The sequence below is a fragment of the Arvicola amphibius genome, chromosome 8 (genome assembly GCF_903992535.2).
Source record: "Arvicola amphibius chromosome 8, mArvAmp1.2, whole genome shotgun sequence".
NCBI lineage: Eukaryota > Metazoa > Chordata > Mammalia > Rodentia > Cricetidae > Arvicola > Arvicola amphibius.
Window position 1 is genome coordinate 90,086,067 of NC_052054.1, and position 21,815 is coordinate 90,107,881.

Genomic DNA, 21,815 nt, shown 5'->3' on the forward strand with positions numbered 1-21,815 from the left:
CCGACTCCCAGAGAGTGACGTAAAGAGGCAATTAGTCACTGTGAAGCGGAGTATGGCTATCTTAGGGTGAGGACATGCTTAGCTCTTTCTTAAATGAGGCCTGAAATCTCATATCCTGAATCAACCACTAAAATAATATAGTCAGCCATTTAAAATTAAAGATCAGTCAAAATAAAATATCTGTTTGATGTACAATGCGGACAAGACTTTGATATCAGCATTTGCAGCAGTTTAGGTAGAGAACGAAGGAGAGGTCCTCAGTCAGATGTTCTGTACCCTGCTTCTACACAGACATCAAACTTTTTGTTTTGGCAAGTATGACAGATACCTTTAAAATATTGCTGGCATTACTATAATCGTTAGTAGCCAGTATCAGTGGTAGAAGTGGTGCGAGCTGGCCAGGATTATCCCTGACTGTCTTTGTGCAGGAAAGAAATGTTCCCCATAGACTGCAGCTCACCATGGTGGATCCCAGTACTCATGTCTACACTGCAGCTCACCACAGTGGATCCCAGTGCTCATGTCTACACTGTTCTCAAATGTCTGTTTTTGACAAGTGTCTAAACTTTCCTCCGCATAGTAAATTTGTGTAATGCATAGATGGATAAGATCTTTTCATCTCCTCTCTATTAAACTGTCAGGATACCAAAGGACAGCGCCAATTCTAGCTTCATCCATGTTGTACAGTGTCTGGATGCTCCTCAAGTCGTTGAAGATGAACTAATGGAGCCCCTCCCAAACAACAGTAAAACCACAGGTTTTTAGCCATAACTATTTTCAAACTACCATATTTCTCTCTCAGTGACAAAAACGTAATCATCTGAAGGATCTTTATTAGTGGATGTCTCTCCTTCATTTCTGTCTTACGATTCCTAATGTTTCTATTCACCCTGAAAATGACTGCCTATATTTGAATCTTAGAAATTCTGAAGATACTTACAGTTCTGTATTCATGGTTATGAATACTAATATTAATAACAAAAGTAAATAGTATGTGATCCATCACAATTACAAGCCTTACGTTCATCATTATATAATGATGTACCTTGACCGTATTTTACATTTGATAAAAATGTTGATTTTAAAAAAATAGAAGTTAGCATATTTTGCCTTCTTGCTTGGTTAATGGAATGCTCCCCAAAGGTTAGCTTGGTTTGTTGATGGACTTGTGATAAAAATGACAGAGCACTGGCTAAATTAAAATAAAATACCCAAAGCATTAATGCCAGACTCAAATTTATTATAAACTTGTTTAAGTTTCCTTTTCTGCCTCTTAGAAAAACTTCAGGTATTTTGTTTCTTGGTAGGTCAAAGAAATGTGCCATTTACATGTAAGCCTTACTCCGCCTGAAGACTCTTTTAAATATCGTATTAAGCATTTAAATTCAATTAATGTGTGATTTGATATATGGGTAGAGAGAATTATTTTCCATGTGAGTTGTTCATGATGACACTTATAAATACATAAACTGTTTGCTGTCGTGTTTCTCTTTCTTTGCTGAGTTTTATAACTCATAAGCAGAACCTAGCTGATTTTGAGAGTACTTCAGGGCAAGTTACCAGTGCCTGGAAAGAGAGTTACCGATGAGCTCTCCTTTCTCCTCCTCAGAAGTCTCTAACCCTAGGAAGGGCCACGAATTCAGGGATCTGAAGTCTTGCCTGCCTTTTGAGATGCTTCTCCTGTCTGAAAACCACAGGAACAAGTTCTGCAATGGTCATTTTCTAACCTTTCTGTGGCATAGAATGGGCATGAATCTGCCACCGATTCACTGGGAAATGCCTGCCTAAATAGATCTCAGATTCACTAATCAGTTACTGGCTTTCTAGAGAATGACATTTGGTAAGTGAGAACTTAATTGGTGTCCCAAGATAATTGTTGCTAACTGGTGGAGCTGGTGACATTTTGCATGTCATTCGTAGTTTCTACCCCTGTGGTATATTAAGAATGATTTTTGAGTAAATGAGTTAGCATTTTAATTGCAAATCAATCTTAAAAAATCAGCTTATATATCTTCTATGAAAATATCTTGACAAGCGTTCATGAAAGTTAGACATGACTTTGTATTTGGTAACTCTGCAGTTATTGGTGTTACATAGAAGAGCATTCATGAGAAAGGACATGGAGAAATACAAAGTGTTCTCAATGTATCATATGCCAGATTCCTGAAATAATCTTGTTTGTCCACCAAGTTCAATTGATTAACCTAAAGACAAAATAATTTTATCACTCTGTTTCTATAAGGCTAAGCTATTCTGTTGCTAGGACAAGTACCTACAAATAGAATGCTCATAGATGAGATTCTATTCAAATAAGGGAACTAGTCATAAATTCTTGAATTTACATAATTTTTTTATAAAATTTCCTTTCTTTAAACCTTGCAATCTTACACATATTCTAAAAGCATGGTACACTTGTAAATCACGTGTGCTGCTATTAGATTATTCTTCAGCAGAACTCGATTTCAGACTTCAAAAAAAAATCAATCAGATGTCATTATGCTTTTTGCCAGATGCCAAATTATGTTTTGGCAACCTCTGGTATCACTTAAGTAGCCCATCTGTGAATTAGCATGGCATCCTTCAACAACAAGGAGGCCTTGCTTCTTGCTTCCTCCTTCTTACTCTGTTTAGAGCTTGTAAACTGTCAGTTCCTTTCTCGGGTGTGTGTGTGTGTGTGTGTGTGTGTGTGTGTGTGTGTGTTGTACATTCACGTGTACTGTGGTTTGGCTATCAACAGCCCATATAATGTAGGTTTACTCAGAAATCCAGCTCTGTTTTTAGAACCTTCAGTGTAGGTCACTTCTATGGTGTCTTTTGAGTTGTGAGGTTTCAGCTCCATGTTTATCCAACCCTAAACACACCGAGCTTTGTACGTATTTACCAACGTCTTTACAGCACTCTCTGTACATTTTCTTCTTTTAATCTCTGGGGTTGTTTTTGTCTTGTTGCAGTTTTCTCTCTTTATAGCTGTGTCTGTTGTTGAAATAGGAGTGTGGCTTGGAGGGAGCATCCTGAAGTGTCTTTAGAGCTCCGCCAAGCCCTGTACTAATGCATCTCTAATGGGGATATTTCTTTTCACACCTCGAAGGTGATTGAGCCTGTCCTTTAAAGTAAGATTTGCAAACCAGTGTCTGGCAGCTCCAATTAGCTTCTTTTCAGTTTGAAGTACATCACAAACAGTAACAAGGTCTCCTAGGACACTCCTCTTGCAAACAGCGTAGTCATATTTCCTCATTAGTTCTTTTCAATTGTCACTAATGCCATGTTCTGGCTTTTGAATAGGAGACAAAAAAAACGTAAAAACTTGGTATGTATGTAGAATGGGTCATTGTTTTCCATAATTCAAGGCTTTTTTGAATTCCTTTGATAATGTGGAAGCTTACACAGCTTAATTCATTAACCTTTACCCTTCACATAAATCAGGTGGTTGGGAATCTGCTGCTAAGAAGACAGATTTCTTTTTCTCCATCAAAACTGAGAAATGCTTTCTTTTCTTAAAGAAAAGAAACAATCCACCTTATATATCTCACAAAATAACCTTTCAGTTTTTAAATTTTACAAAATGCTTCAGGTGTATTTTAGACATTCTTAAAAGCAAGTGAGTGTAAAATTATCAAAAATAATTTTGGATTCTGACTATCTTAGAGAAGGCTTTCTGGTACTTTTCTCCATTCTAAAAGGGAAAAGAATATATATAATATATATTCATTCTCAACAGCTGTTACTTAGTAATTTACAATAGTAAGACTTTAAAGTTTTTTCTTCACATCGTTGCTGAAGCCTAAAAGCAAGAAGATAATCTAAGGGCAGTCAATTCAGAATAAACTAAAGAATATCTAAGTGAACCCAAGACATGTGATCTGGAAGAAAATGTTTACACAGAGCCTCATTTTGAAGCAAATGATCTAAGATCTCAAAGGAAGGTAGGAGGCTGCTCCCTGGTCCTTTACAGATGCGGCTGGGAGTGTGTCTTCCTCGTGTTGAGGATATGCTTCCCTGTGAGCTCTCAGCCCAGGAGCAGGTGTCATGCCCTAGCTGGGTGTGATCGCATGGAACACCTTTAACAGTTTCTGATATTTTTTGGCATCTATTATGTCTTTTTTTTCTGTGTTATGCATGCATCCTTCATAATCTCACTACTTCCCCTAAGTAGTTTGTGTTTCTTTCTTTCTTTTTAATTCCTATATTTTATGAGAACTCCTGGATCTATGTAGAATGCTTGTCATGTAATAGAGATCTGTCCTTTGGGATGATGGAGACAAAGTATAGAAGAGGTGGAAGCATTTTAAATTCTAGAGTCTGATTATAGGTGCTCGTGGCTTGCCTCTGTGAACCAATGTAATTTTTTATTTTATATTTTTTTGCCACATTGGAGAGAGTGTTCTCTTGTGTGATATATATGAATAGGGATAGGAATGGAGGCACATAGGTCCTAAATGCCCTGTATGTTTTAGTCACACTGCTCAGGACTGTCAAAAATTAGCACCTGGAAAGCTTTTTTTTTTTTTTTTTTTTTTTTTGTTTTTCGAGACAGGGTTTCTCTGTGGCTTTGGAGCCTGTTCTGGAACTAGCTCTTGTAGACCAGGCTGGCCTCGAACTCACAGAGATCCGCCTGCCTCTGCCTCCCGAGTGCTGGGATTAAAGGCGTGCGTCACCGCCGCCCGGCTCTGGAAAGCATTTTTATCTTTCAAAAATGTTTGAAAATACCCCTTAAATTTTTCATAAGTACCTGTCATGAAAATTTCTATCATTTGTATTATTTGCCATTTTTTTCTACTTGCATATTGTACAATGAGGTGGGTGTGCTCATACCAAGAGCCTTTGTAAAACAGGGCAAGCGTGCTTCATTGACGTGTTACACTGTAGTGCTTCCTCTATATTTGTTCTAGGATGGACTTTAAAAGTGTAAGGGGAAAAGGTTTGCCCCTACCCTGGCCTCATCTAGACTGGTACCAGTGCCGCCTGAGAAGCTGCACTTGCAGAATTACAAGTCTTTAGAAACTAGCCAAGGATGAGCGGTGCTGGGTATTTCCATCGGTTTACAGTAGCAGAGTAACACAAACCTACTCCATTTTCAGGTATCAGCAATGCTGCCTTAGCGGCTTCTTTTCACTGCTCAGCTCTGTGTTTGTCTTCACATTGTATTAAGAACTTCAGTCTTGGTTGGAGGTGGTGGCGTATACTTTAATCCCAGCACTCGAGACAGAGGCAGGTGGATCTCTGTGAGCTTGAGGCCAGCCTGGCCTCCAGAGTGAGTTCCAGCCAAAGATACACAGAAAAGGCCTATCTCAACCATCTCTCACAAAGGGAAAATTTCTGCCTAGATTCATAGAACCTGAAAATTCTGTCATCAAATTATCTCATCAATGGATGATTTAAAATTAAAATTTTTGCTGTAACCCCTTCAAGAAATAGTTTGTTTTTGTTAATGTATTACCTCCCAAGCAAATTGCATGGGTTTGCAGGATCTGCTCATAATCATCTACACATAATAATCATCTGTCCATTTCTCCGTCATTGGGTGGGGGGGGGGCATGAGAAACTTTAATGTTCCCTGTCATTCAGCTGTTCTGTCAATCATCACCCATGGATGTCTTGTTTTAAATACATGCTGGTTCTGTTGTTATGAAGCGGTGTTTGGTTCCCTGGTGTAGCAGCGTTCTTTCTGTTACCCGCTCCCTCCAGCCCTCTCTGTGAGTCCGTAATGTTTTTATGTGTTTGTGGTGTATCCAGTATAGCAGTATAGATTGAAGATGAATAGATACAAGAGACTGCATTTGCTTAGTGTCTCTCACAGTCAATCATAAATCAGACATTTTGATGTATTTGTATGAAGAATGAGAACAAAATACAATTACTTTTTTATTGTCGCCACAACATATTGAATTATCTTTTTTAATCCAATTAAGGATTGTAAAATATGGATCTTTGATATTGCAGAAAGTGTTTTAGGAAATTTTGAATCATTCGGGTTTTATAGTAATCTGTGGCTTTTATTTTTTATTCTTAGCATGAGAAAATTTATTGTGAGTCATGTAATATGTGGACTTTGCTTGAATTGTTTCATTTCTTTTTTTAACATTTCTTTTTATGAACTTATTAAAATGCTACATTAAAGCCAAATGATATTAAATTAGGCTTAAAGTTTACCTTCACAATAATCTGTGTAATCATAATTGTATTGTGCTTTAAGTTCTCTGCTGTAGTTATGGAAAAACATGTTTTAATCATGAATCTTTTTAGATAAAATAGCCAAAGAAACATGTTTGCCTGGCTGTCTTGGGAATGAAATGTTTATCATTCCATTAGGACCAAATTCTATAAAAGTACTTTAAAAGAAAAATATGTCTTTCTTACTAATTTAACCTTCAATAATGAATTATATGGGATAAAATTGTATAAAATTCCCTGACATTTTATGAAGATACCTACAAATAAGCTAGGCAGCAAATGAAATATCCGAAAGACAGAGATGGATGTCAAGTGAGTTTTGATAGATTGTACACACAGGTATCAAATTGCTTGATCCTTACTTCCTAGAAAAGGTTAATGACTCTTTTTCTTTTTACCCTTTTACTTAACTGCTATCTATACAGATTAAAACAGGGACTGCATTACGGGGAACCCATACCTGTATGTCAGTCTGACAGTCTAGCTTTCTGATATTATAGCAAACCGAACTATGAATTAGGTAGCGTGGTTAACCAGTATTTTTAAAATTGTTAAATTCTCTACTCTAGTGCTTCTCAGGCTGTATTGAAAAATCTTTTAACTTAAGTAAAAAAAAATCAAAAAGATTTTTAAAATATTATATGACTGTGTATAGTTAATAGTCTATATAACCATTTATTTAAAATACTAAAAATAAAATGTTTAAAGTGAAAGTTTTATCGTTCTTTTATGTTCTGGTTTTATATCCTTTATCAGTTTATAGATTTTTACAATTTTCAATTTTATGTTGATTAAAATTTCTGAAAGTGTGCATTTAATGATATCAAACTTCAGAATTAAAATATTAGACTCTGAATAATTATCATTCTTTCAAAATAACTGTCACCTATATACTGTAATTTTAGTTATTTTATATGTGGTATATTCATTATACCACATGGTTTTATCAGCTTTTCGTACCCCAGATTCATGGTGGTCTTACAGGATTATCTCCTGGATCAGACAAGGATTTAATAAGAACGTTCAAGAACAGAGCACTTAACTTGGAAGCAGAGAACATGAGACTCCCCGAGACACCTTGAATGAGGTGTTGAAAGCTGAAAGGAATGGGGTATTCTCTCACTACTGACCCTTGACCTCTTCTTGTGGATGCGTGGCCTGATTCTTGCTCATTTAAGTGGGATGCATTAGTGTAACACCACCATTTTGTGTGTTTCAGGTGTGTGGAGGTCATTGCAAAGGAGGGACAAAACCTGAAAGAGCTGTACTTGGTGTCCTGTAAAATCACTGATTATGGTATGTAATGGTCCTTTGTCCTAAATCCTTACTCTTAGATAAATAAAGTTTTAAAAATCATTGAGAATTGTTTAAAGAGATATCACAATTTATTTAGACAATTTGTGTTCATTTATGCTAATTCAGATGAAACAAAAATAAAGGAAAAGGAATCATCATCTAAAAACCATGGCAAAATGCATGCGTGCCTGAGTTCACGGTGACACCCAGCTCCATATCTGCTCCTAACACACAGAACTAAAGAATGTGGGCTGAAGAGGAAGGACGTGAACATAATTTTTTGATCAATTAAATTTCTGCTTTCATAAACATGAATAATACAGTCAGTGCACTGAGGTGTCTTGCTCATACTAGCACTGTGTGAAATGTATGTCTGGTATTCTCATGCAAGCCTTGTTAGTGCCAGAGAGGCTCTAGGCACCAGATCTGTGTCCACATTGAGAGAGGAAGGAGCAGTGTCCGTTCACGTCAGCTTTGTAAGTTACTGACTATGATCGTCTGAAATCAGCAAGAACCACCTTGTCATATGGAGTGTGAGCTCACCCTGTTGAAATAGTTACGCCTTTCTTATCTTGTTCTGCTCTATATTCTTTTCCTATCAGCATGTATTTGACCTATAAATAGTTTTAACCTGATAGTTGTCATTCTCTGAGGGAGAAATTGTTTCCTTTTTCTGACTATTTAAATTGTTTATTTAAATCTGATTTTTTTCCATCTGAGAGAACTTAATATCCCATTAAATCTTTTATTGTTAGCTTTTATCTGCTATGACTCACTTCAATCCTAGAGTGTCATGCTGACCTGCCCTGCCGGAGAGATAAGTACTTTGTCACATCCCAAGTTTGCCATTTAGAAAACCTAATAAAGCCACAACAGGGCAACATAGAGTCTAGGGATGTAGCTCACTGACACATCATTTACCTAGTATGTATGGGACTCTATGCTTAGTTTATAGCTACTCCATCAAAAAAAAGGCAAGAGATATTCAGATTTTAAATACCTTTCATAGATAAAGATTTTTTTTTAAGAAAATGCTCTTTCTATGTTGTTGCTTTTTCCTAATTAAACACTGTAAAGATGTTTGATTTCTTTCCTTTTTTATAGTCTCTTGACTCTCTTAGCATGTTAAACTGATACTTACATACCTGACTTTCAAGATTCTCATGAAGCCATGATTGTCCAGGCCCTGGAGCGTGTCCTGCTCGCACATGCGTGTGGAGAACTCACGTTCACAGCAGATTAGTTATTTAAGCCCCCCCCCCCCCTTCCTTCAGTTATGCCACATGGTTCTCTTCTCCAAGCTCTGCCGGTCGTCACATTACTAATGGCCAAGAGCTATGCATTAAATCCCTTCTTCTTTTTGAGGACTCTGCTGAAGCTCGGCAGTGGAAAATGTCACTACAGTTACACTGTGTTTGGAAGGTATATTTTGTTTAACGATAAAGCTTTTGTACAGTACCTGTTAACTTGGCATGTGCAGATAGCTTTCCAGAAAGTCAAAGAAGAGAAAAGATGTTGGACCTGGGACATCCTAGCGTTAAATTTTTATTTTGACCTTTAGGAAGTATCTTCACATATTAGAGACTCAATTATTCACTTGTGAAGTAGAGAATTAAGTCCTCTGTGTAAGTAGTCTAGTGAGCTGGTTTCTATTGGAGAACAGCTAGAGGTGAGGCTTGCTGGTGATGTTCCTACTACTTTCTTGTCCTAGGTCCTGGGAGTTTTTCTTTGTGGCATTGTTTTCTGTATTTCATGTTTAAATAATTTTTGTTTCCTAGTGTGGTGCTAGCACACTATAACCTTGCCACCACAGCTTAGTTTACTTGTGTCTGCGAATTATGTAGGTATGGTTCTCAGTCCCCTCTGCATACTAGAAAACCTGCAGAATTTCAACAGCCCATGAATGTGTGAGACATATTCGAGACCAGCTAAAGCAGAACTTTTAGGTGGCGGGATTGGAGCAGCGAGTCTGGGATCATGCATAAATGATGATTATATACAACCATCTAATCCATTTGACTTTGAAGTCAATTTAAAACTGGACATTTTTATGTACACCTTATTCCTAAGGACCCTGAGACTGATGCTCTAGAAATACCATTTTGTTTCCATTCTCAAACTGCCAAGTAACCTTTAAAGAGGACTGTAAACACTTACGTACCGACATTGTAGTTTAGGGCCCTACAAGATCACTAGCACACCCAGGGTCACTGTGTTATGACATGTTTTTTCAGTGCTGGAGTTGAGCCCAGGGTTTTGACTCTGCTGAACAGCACCCCCAGCTTTGCACAGTCACGTGGTGCTACTCCCCAAGCTCCTCTGCTGCTCTCAGAAGCCCAGAAGTGCTGTTCTGAGCCACGTCTTCCCTGTTAAATATTGCTCTTGGTCACTTTGCTTCTCTAATTGGGGACATTTTAACTTAAAACAAGGTCCTGACACAGACTTTTGGGTCTTCAGGCATTGTTAGCATGGGAGCTGTCATTTCAGTTGACCCAGAAGTTACAGGCCTGAGACATGTTCATTCTGTAGAATAGAAAGTCAGCATCCAGAGTAGCAGGCCCTGTGTGGTGTGGGAGAGGTAGTTTCTCTATTCCTGAGAGGCCATGGCTGCCCTGCATGGCTTGAGGCTAGGGGTAGTAATACAGCTCTTTCTCCCAGGAAGAAGAATGGTAAGAGTGGTCTGGGAAGATTAATCTTTGTTTTGTTATAACCCATGTTTCACCCTTGCCATACTGACCTCCTACCACTGTTAAATGATTAATGAGCTGTACCTTCTCCAGCCATTCTGGGTTCCTGGACCCTTTTCACTCTTGCCCGCTCAGATTAGGACCTGGGATGTACTAAGTAAGCCATTCTGTTGAAGAGACAGAAGAAAGCCAAAGGACTGCAAGACCTGCAGCCAAAGTGCTTCTCTTTCCATAAGTCTTATAGCCAAAGTCAGTTTATTCTTATTCTGTCATATCATTTTTCATATTATTGAGTGTATATTACCTGCAGTGATGTTGTATTTGAAATAACCTTATAGCCTTTCCCTTTGTTTCACTCTAAATTGTCTTTGAATACGCTCGGGGATTGCTGGGTAAGATTCCCCTCTTCTTGTCAGCAGGCCTGACTCTTATAGCTAGGAAGTGACAGAGAGGAACTATGGAACGGATATTTGCAAGTCAAAAAATACTTTATTGGTTACTGTTCTTATGCTCATTTTTCATTCTATTATTTAAATATAGTGTTCATTGTTGCTTGCAGAATAGTACTACTCTGCTGAACTCTGTTTTGCAAATTCTCGTTTTTATATGTCTATGTAAAATTTTCTCTCTGTTCCTACTTTATTCTCCATCCTGCTGCATTTAGAAGATAAGATGATCTGTCTTTTAAATAATGGACCTGATTCCTCAGCTGAAATTTGGTGTTACATTTATTTATTAGAAGAAATTGAGGGAATATGAATGAATGAGAATTTACCCCCCCCCCCATTTGTGTGTGTGTGTGTGTTTACTACAGTGTACAAGGGACAGTTTGTGGGAGTCAGTTCTCTCCTACCATGTGTGTTCATATGACCAAACTCTTGTAAAGACTTGGCCTACTGAGACATTTTGCTGCCCTGATATATTTAATTATACCTTATCCAACTACTTTTGGTTGCTAGAAAGAATTGACTTTCTTCCTTGGTTAGTATATCACCACAAGCTAGCTCCCCTTGAAATAAAAGATTGAACAATAGCTGTGTTTATGCCATTTGCTGTGATGAGCTAAATAATGTAGATTTAGTAAAAAGAATTTTTAAAAAATATTTCTTCAAACATACTCCTGTTTAAGGGAGAACCACCATCTTAACAATATTAAGAATCCTTTTACATATATGTAGTATTCATTTTATTCAATTTATATCAGTAATACTTTAGGTTTTCAGTTAAGTTTATCTCTGTATGTTGTATGCATTTTCTATTAGTATAAATGCATACAGAATTTGTCCAATAGATTTTCTTAAGCACAGAATGGTGGTAATATTTGTGTATCGGATTCAGTAGTTTCTGTCATGCTAAATTTACTTATTAAATCTTTTATCTTTAAAATAAAAAATTTAAGCATTCTCTACAGAAAAAAATTACTACCATAACCAACTTAACTTTGACTCTACCTTTAGTCTAGTTTTTAAGTTAAGATATAGCCTAACCCATATTTTCAAGATAAATAAACCTGTTTGTATAATTATGGTGCATGAATAATCTTATACCTCCAAGTACATACATGCATACAATTGTTCTTAATTAACTTTTGTAACTAAATGTTTATATTCTTCATTAGTATAGCCATTATCTAAATTACAACTTTTCAGCATTCTTTTCTGCATTACTCTTGTATTTTGGAAGTACCATGTTTAATTTTTATTAGCTTTTAAAAACATCATTCTTAATGAAGGAGCTTCCTTTATAGATATGGAAAACTTACCCCAAATCACAGTACATTTTTTGCCACATGCCCACTTTTACAGTTCATTGCTTAGTGCTTTCCACTATGTAGACTGTGCATTTTAGTTATTATTAGTGTTGTTGTGTTCTAAGCATGAATACAAATAGAATCATGATTGTTCCTCATCAGTGTGATATGAGTGTTGAGTGGGTTTTTTTAGTGGCACTGTGACACCTACACTGAACACCACGCTTGTAATCAGAAGTTCTATATCCTGCCCTCGTCTTACAGCCATTCAGTCCCAAAGGAGCACACAAAGGCTTATATTAATTATAAACTGTTTGACCTCTTAGTTCAGACTTACTACTGACTAGCTCTTACATTTTAAATTAACCCATGTTATCTATGTTTAGTCATATGGCTTGGTACTGTTTCTCAGTAAGGCATTCTCATCTTACTTCCTCTGTGTCTGGCTAGTGACTGTGTCTCTGCCTTTTCTCTCCCCAGAATTCTGTTAGTCTGGTTGCCCCACCTATACTTGCTGCCTGGCTGCTGGGCGGACAATCATTGTTTTATTAAACCAATACAAGTGACAAATCTTTACTGTGTTCAAGAGCATTCTCCCACACCACACTAGCTTCTCACTTTATACTATTCAATGAAAAAAAAAAGGGTAATCTTGATATTCACAATTTCTTGAAAATGCTTTTCTTGGTTGGTACTGAAAGATCTATATAGGCAGAGAAAATCTGGGAGGAAGAGTTAGGAGGATGGAAACCTGAGAAGACAGTTGTCATATATGATCTTTAAATCCTTTTCTAATCCTAGGCTTTATTCAGCACTGTTTCATTCAGCAAAGCTTTACTCTTATGTGTGCAGTCTGCTGGTGAGATGCTATGGAAAATCCAAAAATAGAGAACTTGGATAAGAAGTAATAGTCATGTATTAATAAACTTTCCATCATTTTAAGCAATATGATGGTATCAGTTTAGAAGGTAGGTCTGTGAGGTATAGGGTATATGAGGAAGACAGAATTGTCATGGACTGCCCTAGCTGGGGAACGATCCGTGGAAGAGGTAGCAGAAGAGGGCATCTTGAGGTAGATGCTATGCGGAAGACTTGGGCATAAACAGGTGTCTGAATGGATGAGTTTGTATGCATTGATTAATCTAAAGAAAGAACAGAAGTCATCCAAAATGATGACGTGCACATGCAGGCAAATGTTGAAGAAACCTCATCAAAATATTCTATTTAAAAATTCAGAATAAGTTCCAATTTTTGTTGCAACTTATCCTGTCAAATTCATCATTCCCATGGCAACAACTTCATTTAACATATATTATATAGAGGGAAACATTATGTTGAGTAATAACTATTAATAAATATATAGATCTACTGAGAACAAATATAAATTTCATCTTAATAATGATAAACTAATTGGCGTTTGTTTGATATTTTCTTTAGGCAATGCTTTAATTCCTTAAACATTCCATTTTAAGAGTTATTGCTAATACTTGAGCTACAGATGTGGAAACTGAGATTGGGTAGGGTATAACATCACAAAGTTTATAAACTACAGTATTATGGATTCAGTATTAAGGTAACTTCTTATATAATTACTCATAGGTCAATGATGTGCCCAGGACTATTGTTACTTAAAAATATTCTCTGTTTAGTACTCACTGATGTATTAAATATTTTCCTTTCTTTTTTTTTTTTTTTAAAGACAGGGTCTCTAGCTTAGGCTTCCCCACACTCACTATGTTGGTGGAAATGTCCTTGAACGTCTGGTCCTCCTGCCTGCAGTTCCATAGTGCTGAAGTTACAATTAGTTGTCTGCACTGTGTCTGGTATGTTTGATGCCTGCAATCAATGTAGACCCATGCATGTTAGGCATGCATCCTACAACTGAGCTACACCCCCAGCCCACCTATCTTCGTACTTCAAATTGTTGGTATAATTTTCTATACATTAAATTTTCTGGAGCCCATGACATATCTCACTTGTATCACAATTAATAAAAACTCAGAGACAGAAATTGTGGTTCAACCTGAAGGTCAGAGAAGTAAAATAACCATCCACTGGCTCTTACCTCAACCTCAGTCCAGAAATGGCGATCCTGTGCCAGGAATCTCAGAATGAGACGTGAGCTATCTCCTCCCATTTTATATTCCCTCTCTAGGGCTTGAATTAAAGCATGCACCACTAAGATTAAAGTCATGCACCATCCAGTTTCTATGGCAAAACTAGTATGGCTACTGGAATTAAAGGTGTGTGTTACCACCGCCTGGTATGTAAGACTGTCCAGTGTGGCTATTGTACTTTTCTATCCTTGGGCTGGCTTTACTTATTAGAATACAAGTGAGGTGCCCCTGCACTCGCTAGGTAGAGGCTCTTGCCTAAAGCCCAAGGGGCTGATTCCATTGTTCAGGTCTCCCTTGTTCTCTGACCTGTAAACATGTGCCATGGCATGCATGAGCACGTGGGCATGCATGTGCGTACACATATGCACAGTAGTAAATGAATAAAGTGTTGTACAATCTTAGTGAATTAAATTTTAATTCCCTGTTTTGAAATCACCATAAGGAATTTGTGAAAGACCTAGAAGCATTATGCCTTTTCAGTAGACGATCAACTGCGCCCAGACAGAATTTAATCAGTCAGTGCCACCATCACTGCTGTGTCTGACAGTGCGTAACTTTTCAGAATTTTTAGCTTTTTAGGCAGGTATTATTTCTTCATTTAAATGGTTATTTAAAACCAATTTCTGATAACAGGATAATTGATCACTTTTTAGGATGTACATCTGTTTGGAAACCCGTAACTATGCCATGAAAAATAGCATGGCTAATTTTTCTCTTCCTGTAGTTTTTAGGCATGAAACTCACAGGCCTCTTAGGCCGTAGTGCCACTATTTGCCTCCGTTTTCATTAATGAACACCAATAAAATGAAATCAAAATAGTAGTGCTCCTCATTTCTGAGATAAGAAGAGGGAGAAGGAAGGAAGCAACCCATGCAGTGCTTCCTTGTAGAGTGCCAGGCTGCTCGCTTTCCTCCGGGTACACTCTCTTGTTTTTGTGGAGAAAAGGTCAGACTCATCACCACCATTTCTCTTCAGCAGTTTTCCAAATGCTGAGTTGTTTATTTCTACCTTTCAGATGTGACTAATAAGTTAGTGTTCACTATCATTTTAAACTAGGCCATCGTTTCCCTTACTGACATCCAGACAGTCCTATCTTTGGCAGTGGAAGCTTTTCGTGCGGGTTCTTCTGTCATTGGACATGGAACTCTTATATACAGATAGGCCTGACTTGTGGGATTCACTTTGAGAGTAACATATGGATTGGACATTTTTTTCCTAAAATGTGTGGATTATTTAGTGAATTTCTCAAGTCTAATTGTACTCTGAATCATCTATTGTTGGTTTTCTGCTTAGAAAGTTTAGCCTAAAACCTAGTATGTTCCTCACAAGAGGCACAGCCTTGTAGCTCAGTAAAATCAATTTTAAAGCATCATCATTTGAGATACCCAGCATCCTCTCTCTATCCACAGTTGTAGTCCCTGCTTCTGGAGAAGGGAGGGACGTAAGAAGGAAAGAGAGCAGGCACTGGAGGTGCACACCTTTAATCCTAGCATTTGGGAGGCAGAGGCAGGCAAATCTCTGAGTTTGAGACCAGCCTGATCTACAGAGTGAGTTTCAGGACAGCCAAGGCTATGTAGAGAAACCCTGCCTTGAAAACAAAACAAAAACAAACAAACATAAAAGAAAGATGGTGTTATATTTTTTGCTACTCCATCAACTTTCGGATTTTGTTTAGGTTTTTTCTTTGGAATTTATGGATCCAACCTCTTGGAAATAAGTATAAAGTTGCTTGAATTATGTAGTCCTTTTTTGTTTTTGTTTTTTCGAGATGGGGTTCTCTGTAGCTCAGGAAACTGTCTTGAACTAGACCAGGCTGGCCTCGAACTCACAGAGATCCGCCTGCCTCTGCCTCCCGAGTGCTGGGATTAAAGTTGTTCACCTCCACCGCTCAGCATGAATTATGTTCTCTTCCATAGTCCTCCCACACAGGCCTTCAAATTCCCTTGTCCTTCAATGTGTATGACTCAGTAAATTAATCATTGAAAGGACCAATGGTCTTGTGCATTTCTACTTTCTCCAAAGTATAGATGGCATACTGGGCCTGTTGGTAAATGACCTGTTGAGGAGTAGGAAACCAGTTCATTACAGTGGATCCCATGGAGGGTGTCCGCGAGGTAGATGGTCTCAACCCTTTCAAGCTCAACTGTGGTTGAGGAAGAAGGGATAATTCATCGACCTCTTGAGATGTCTCTAGTGTGGAAGGTTAAACAGAACTTCCTCATGTGCAGAAAGGCTGGCTTACAAGTTTTACTTTATTAAGTAAATCAAACTTACTTCTAACTCAGGTATTCAACTGTTCGTTTTAAACCTTATTCTAAACATTCTCTAAGACTCAATCACTAGAATTTATCTGTCCTATGTGTTTCTCTTCAAGGGTTTATCGCATGACATTTAATAAATAGCTGGAACTTTTCAACTTTGCTAACAATTGAATTGAGTTGGCATGGCTGATCCAGCCTCTGTGCCATGTGGCCACACATTTCATCCTGAAAGTGACTTGGCTGTTACCGAGTGTGACTGTGAGCGAGCAGAGAAGAGGAGGCTTTTAAAAACTGAGAAACAGAGATAAACAAACAAAATTCACACCATCTTTAAGAATGCCTGATGCTTTCGTGTGTGTGTGTGTGGTGTGTGTGTGGAGTATATCTATCCTTGTCAAATGAATATATTCACTGATAATTTAATTGTTACAGGTCATGGTGTTTTCAGATGGTAAAATAATTCTTCGGTGTCAGAAGGAAAATGTGTAGGAAAACTAGTTATATACATTCTTTTTGATGATTGATACAGGCATATTTTAAACACTCTTGTTATTTAGGTTCAATCTCCTCTTTGCTCACATATGGCTTTAGGAGGTTCCTCCAAGAAAACCGTTTTGCTTTGAAGGTATACTGTTTCCCTCCCATAAAGTTTTTTTCTGTTCTACTATTAGATTTGAAAATTCACAATAATCCCCCTAATAGAATCCAGCCGCCTCCTTGTCCTCTGTATTTTTGGAAATTCCTCTGCAGTCAGTTTTGGAAAGATGTTTACCAAGTCGAGTCCCAGAGATGCTGTTCTAGCGTGAGGAGCAGACACTCTGCAGGGACAGGTCATAGGCAAGACTCATCTGCAAGGACGCCCTGAATTTGTACAAGGAGCAAATATTCAAAATTCTAAGTTATTCTGATTCTATAGCATGAACTACCTGTTACATGAAAAAACAACAGGATGATAATATGCTATATATATATATATATATATATATATATATATATATATATATGCTATATAAATATGTTATAATAACATGCATATCAAACACACTCACACACACAAGAGTCACACTCCCCATCTTGAACAACAAAAAGGAACTTAATTTTTAGCTCTATAAAATAAGTGAAAAGCTTGAATTCAATCAGTCTTATTTTATGCGAGGGCAAATGTACTTGGCTTTTTTGAGAATCATGCCGTCTGCTCTGGTTTACATAAGAAATTGGGCGAAATCCTCACAGTGTTCGTTTTCAACTTGTCTTTCCAGCACACCTTGCAATGATTCACTTTCTAAAATACTATAAATTAGTACAGATATCTTTTCCTTCTCGTATTCTGATTAAAATATTTTCCTAAATGTCGAGGAAAAGAGATGAGTTCATCAGGCTGGTGAAATTCACCTATCATCTGTTGCTTCTACCCCATGGGAGACTCTTGAGTATCTAGTACTTACGACTGTAAACGATTATTATTCCTGAGGTAAGTTGTGTAAGAAACCATTGGAAAGCTGCCCACCTTGACCCAAATACACAACCCCTAAGCTTCTTGTTTACATTCAGTATTTGCTAATTCTTGTTCCAAAATAAATTCAGGAAATGTGTTGTACATGTATAGTTAGCACATACATTCATGTTCTACATTCTGACATCCCATTCCTTAGTCAGCACAGAAGAGCTGAGGTCCCTTCAGAACAGTGAGCACCAGGCATGCAAGTAAAGCAAGAACTTTCTCACACAGTGTAGACGTTTGGAAGGGTAGATCCTTTACATTACTGTGTAACTTTCTGCACAAAATTTTATCTCTTGTTTGATAGATTATTGACTTGAAATCGGCTCTCTCTTAGTTTATGAAAGCTACAATTTAAAATTTCTATTCATGAAAGTAGTATTCATTTTAATGTTATATACTATTAACCTGTTATTTTATGACATAGTATTTAAATCAGAAAGCTACTATTAGTTCTCATGGTTCCTTGGTGTACAGAAAGGGTTCTTTTAAATGTTTTTGCATGTGGTAGATCCTACAAATGTTTTTTTTCAAGCTATAGGAAACCAGTTAGCAATCATAGGCTATATAGTATATTTTCTACTATTATAAATCTATATAAATCTGCAGCTTGCTAGGAAAGATGGACTCTCTTCCAGCTTGTGATTCAGATAAATGGTTTCTGTGGACTCTGGTCTGTCCTCACAAAATGCATTTAGTATTTTCTGAACTGAGCCTCCCTTCCATGCCAGGCGTGTTTCTAACTGTGAATGTTCAGGCTGCTGATTGACTGAGAACCAAATCATTCTCACTAGCACACACTCAAGCCCCAAACTACTTACAGAAGTGATGGATTCTGGGGCCAGAATTTGTCCCTCACTAGCAAAGCTTGCTTTCTGCGGTACTGATACTATACAGTGAATGAAAATTCCAGTGACCTATATTCTCAGTTTAACCCTTAAAAATTTAAATTAAATCTTTGTCAACAGTAATTCTAACCATACTGAGCAAAAGAGCGTTCTCTACAATCTGGCTGCACTAAAGTAATTCGTAACTATCAAAAAATATCCGTTTTTCCTCTGCATACTTTTAAGAACGGTTCCTGATGTCTTAAAATTCCATGCAATTTTCTTTAAAAGTTGGTTTGGAATGCCACTGTGCATCTTGAAGCCCACATACAGTGAGTTAAAATTACAGCAATAGCATATTTCTCAAGCACATATAGTTGCAAATCCTTTATCCTGAAGTTCATAGCAGCAGATTTTCTCCTTGAACAGGGAAGGAAGTTGAACCTTTGGGGCTGTTTTCAATTTAACACATGAGTGGTCTGCATGCTCACACTGCACCTGCCTTCCTAGTGTTTCTTCTTGATTCAGCCTTGCTTCCTGTACAGGAATTAGGTGTGTAATACTGATTATAAACCTGGATTCCATATTACCACGATTGTCAAAGCGTCATTTCCCTGTTGCTGGCCTCAGTGGAAGTATTTCCTTTCAGTGGTTAATCTAAATGCAGAGTAAGAACGTTTGCTTTCAGCGTTTTTAAAACATCTTCCTAGCCATTTGGGTTTACATGGTTCTGAAAATACTTCAGTATTCATCATTTACTCAGCTAAAGCTTGGGTGTCCTGAGTGCCTCACCTTTCCTTCATACCTCTCATTGCTACCATGACCAAGCCAGGCTGAATCTGTTCACAAATATATCTTCCAGTAAAGTTGTTCTCAGGCATCATCTCTTCTCTGTTCTCTGATCATGCCCATTCTGTCTTAGACTATCAGACTGGGCTTGCAGCAGCTGTCCTATAGCCAACCCAGCATAGTGTAGTATTAGAAAAAAAAACGGGTGTCAGAAATTGCACGCATTTATTTAAACCCCATATTCACCTAATCAGAGTGCTAATGGATTGTGAGAATTGGAAACGTTCCATCTAAGGTAGACTGTAGTGGGGAAGAACTTTTCGCAGAATAGCTATAATGAGCTTTCTAAAACTGTTTTGCAGGTGAAGTAATATCTTTCTAATTGTTCGTGCCTATTGTAATATATGTTTAGAGGCTAGTTACCATAATATACAACCTGTAAAGCCAGTGCTTGAGAGGTAGAAGCATGGAGGATCCCGGTTTTGAAGCCAGACAGGCGGTTTACATAGTGACCTTTATTTTTAGAAACAAAAGACAAAAGAGAAAGACAAGAAAGGAATTTTTGCCCCCAAACCAAAAGAAATATTAAAAATTAAACATTCAGGTGCCTTGACTACCCTCAGGCCTTATTAGTCCTTACTGTTCAGTCAGAACTGGGAGGCTGGCGTCAGCCTACTAGAGGCCTTTGTCCCTCAGTCCCACTTCTGCAGGAGCCTGCATCCGCCATGACTCAGTGAATCCATTAGTCAGAGATGCCTGTTTCCTCACCTAGCCGATGAAGGGAGGCTCGCGCACAAGGCCGTACATGGCTTGTTTCCAGCGACAAGGCCTCAGCCCCGAGGATTGATGGAGTAGTGTCCTCAGCCACACTTTGGCTGGTTTCCATGGGGGGGGGGGGGGGTCGCTCCGGGAACACAGCGCACTCCTTTCCTCTTCATGGGGTTAGCCAGGAGACAGTGCAGAAAGGCTCGGCTCGGTAAGTCCTTTGCCTACTTTGGGAAGCTTCAAATCATCTTCAGAATTAACTTGAAAACAATGCTGTAGTTATTGGAAGACTTATATTTAACCCCATTCCGCCTATGCCTAGTTCTTTACTTTTGAGAAGTCAGGCTTGTTTGCCTGTGATAGAGAGACAGAGACGATGACGCTGAATGAAGGAAAGAATCAAAAAAGCTAAGTTTCAAAAAGGTCAGTTTAGGAGACTTAGTTTGAGGATGAGAAGGAAATTCACCATGGAACTGCTGATTATATTGTTAAGCTTCTTAAGAAATCATTATGCAGGTGTTATCTGGTATAAGGTAAACACAGGGCAGGAGATGTAGCTCAATGTAGACCACTTGGAGAACAAAAGTCATCCCTGGGCTCTGTCCCCACCACCAGAATAAATAAGCAAATACATACTTACGTACAAACATACTACATGTATTTTATACTTACATGCATATTTTAAAGGCATTTCACCTGTGCTGGAACATGCTACTTGGTTTGAAAACGTGAGTCTTTCCACAGCCAATCATTAGGTGGAGTTCAGGAATCCTACAGAAGAGGAGGGGAAAGGATTGTAGGAGCCAGAGGGGTCAAGGACACCATGGGAAGACACCAGTCAACTAACCTGGACTCATAGGGGTTCACAGACACTGAACCCATAACCAGGGAGCCTGCATGGGACTGACCTAGGCACTCTGCTTGTATGTTGCAGTTGTGTAGCTTGCTCTTCTTGTAAGACTCCTAACAGTGGGAGCAGGAAACTATCTCAAACTCTTTTAAAGGCTTTTGGGATCGTATTCCTCATACTGGGTTGCCTTGCCCAGCCTTGACACAAGAGGAGGTGCTTAGTCTTACTGCCACTTGACATGCCATTCCTAAACAGAAATTGAGGAGTGGATTAGGGGATGGAAACAGAAGTAGGGGTAGGGGTTGAGAGATGGGAGGAGAGGAGTGAGGGGAAACTGTGACTGGATTGTAAAATAAAAAGTTTAAATAAATATAATTTGAGAAAAGAGAGAGAGAGAGAACATGAGTCTTGTAGCTAGTACCGAAGAGATGGGGCAAGGGTGGTGGTACAGTGGTAGCAATTTCTTTTAAACTGTTTTTTTTTTTGTGGAAATAGAATTTATTCCGTTCCCATGTCTTTTTCCTTCCTCCAACTACTCCCAGATACCCTCTTCTGAGTCCCTCCCATGCCCCCCATTTCAGTTGATAGCTTTTTGTTCTTTATAATTGGTTGTGACAGCTAATCTCTTGAAGAGTCAATATTATGCCTGTCCCTGTACCAAATCTTAACAATATGCAGAAAAAATGTTTGTTCTTAACTTTAACGTACTTAACTTGCTCTCAAAATGATCTTCAGTTTTAAGATTTCATCATGCAACAAGTGTATCAGCGCGCACTTCCTCACCGCAGCCTAGATCTTCTATAG

At 38.1% G+C, this 21,815-nt stretch overlaps 1 protein-coding gene across 1 annotated transcript in view; it reads left to right on the forward strand.

The window, feature by feature from the left end:
• Fbxl17 (F-box and leucine rich repeat protein 17) overlaps positions 1-21,815 on the forward strand; it is a 472,414-nt gene that overhangs the window by 306,277 nt on the left and 144,322 nt on the right. The window contains exon 7 of the mRNA XM_038340434.1: positions 7,391-7,467. Within this exon, the coding sequence (XP_038196362.1) occupies positions 7,391-7,467 (77 nt within the window). The remainder of the gene's footprint in view (positions 1-7,390; positions 7,468-21,815) is intronic.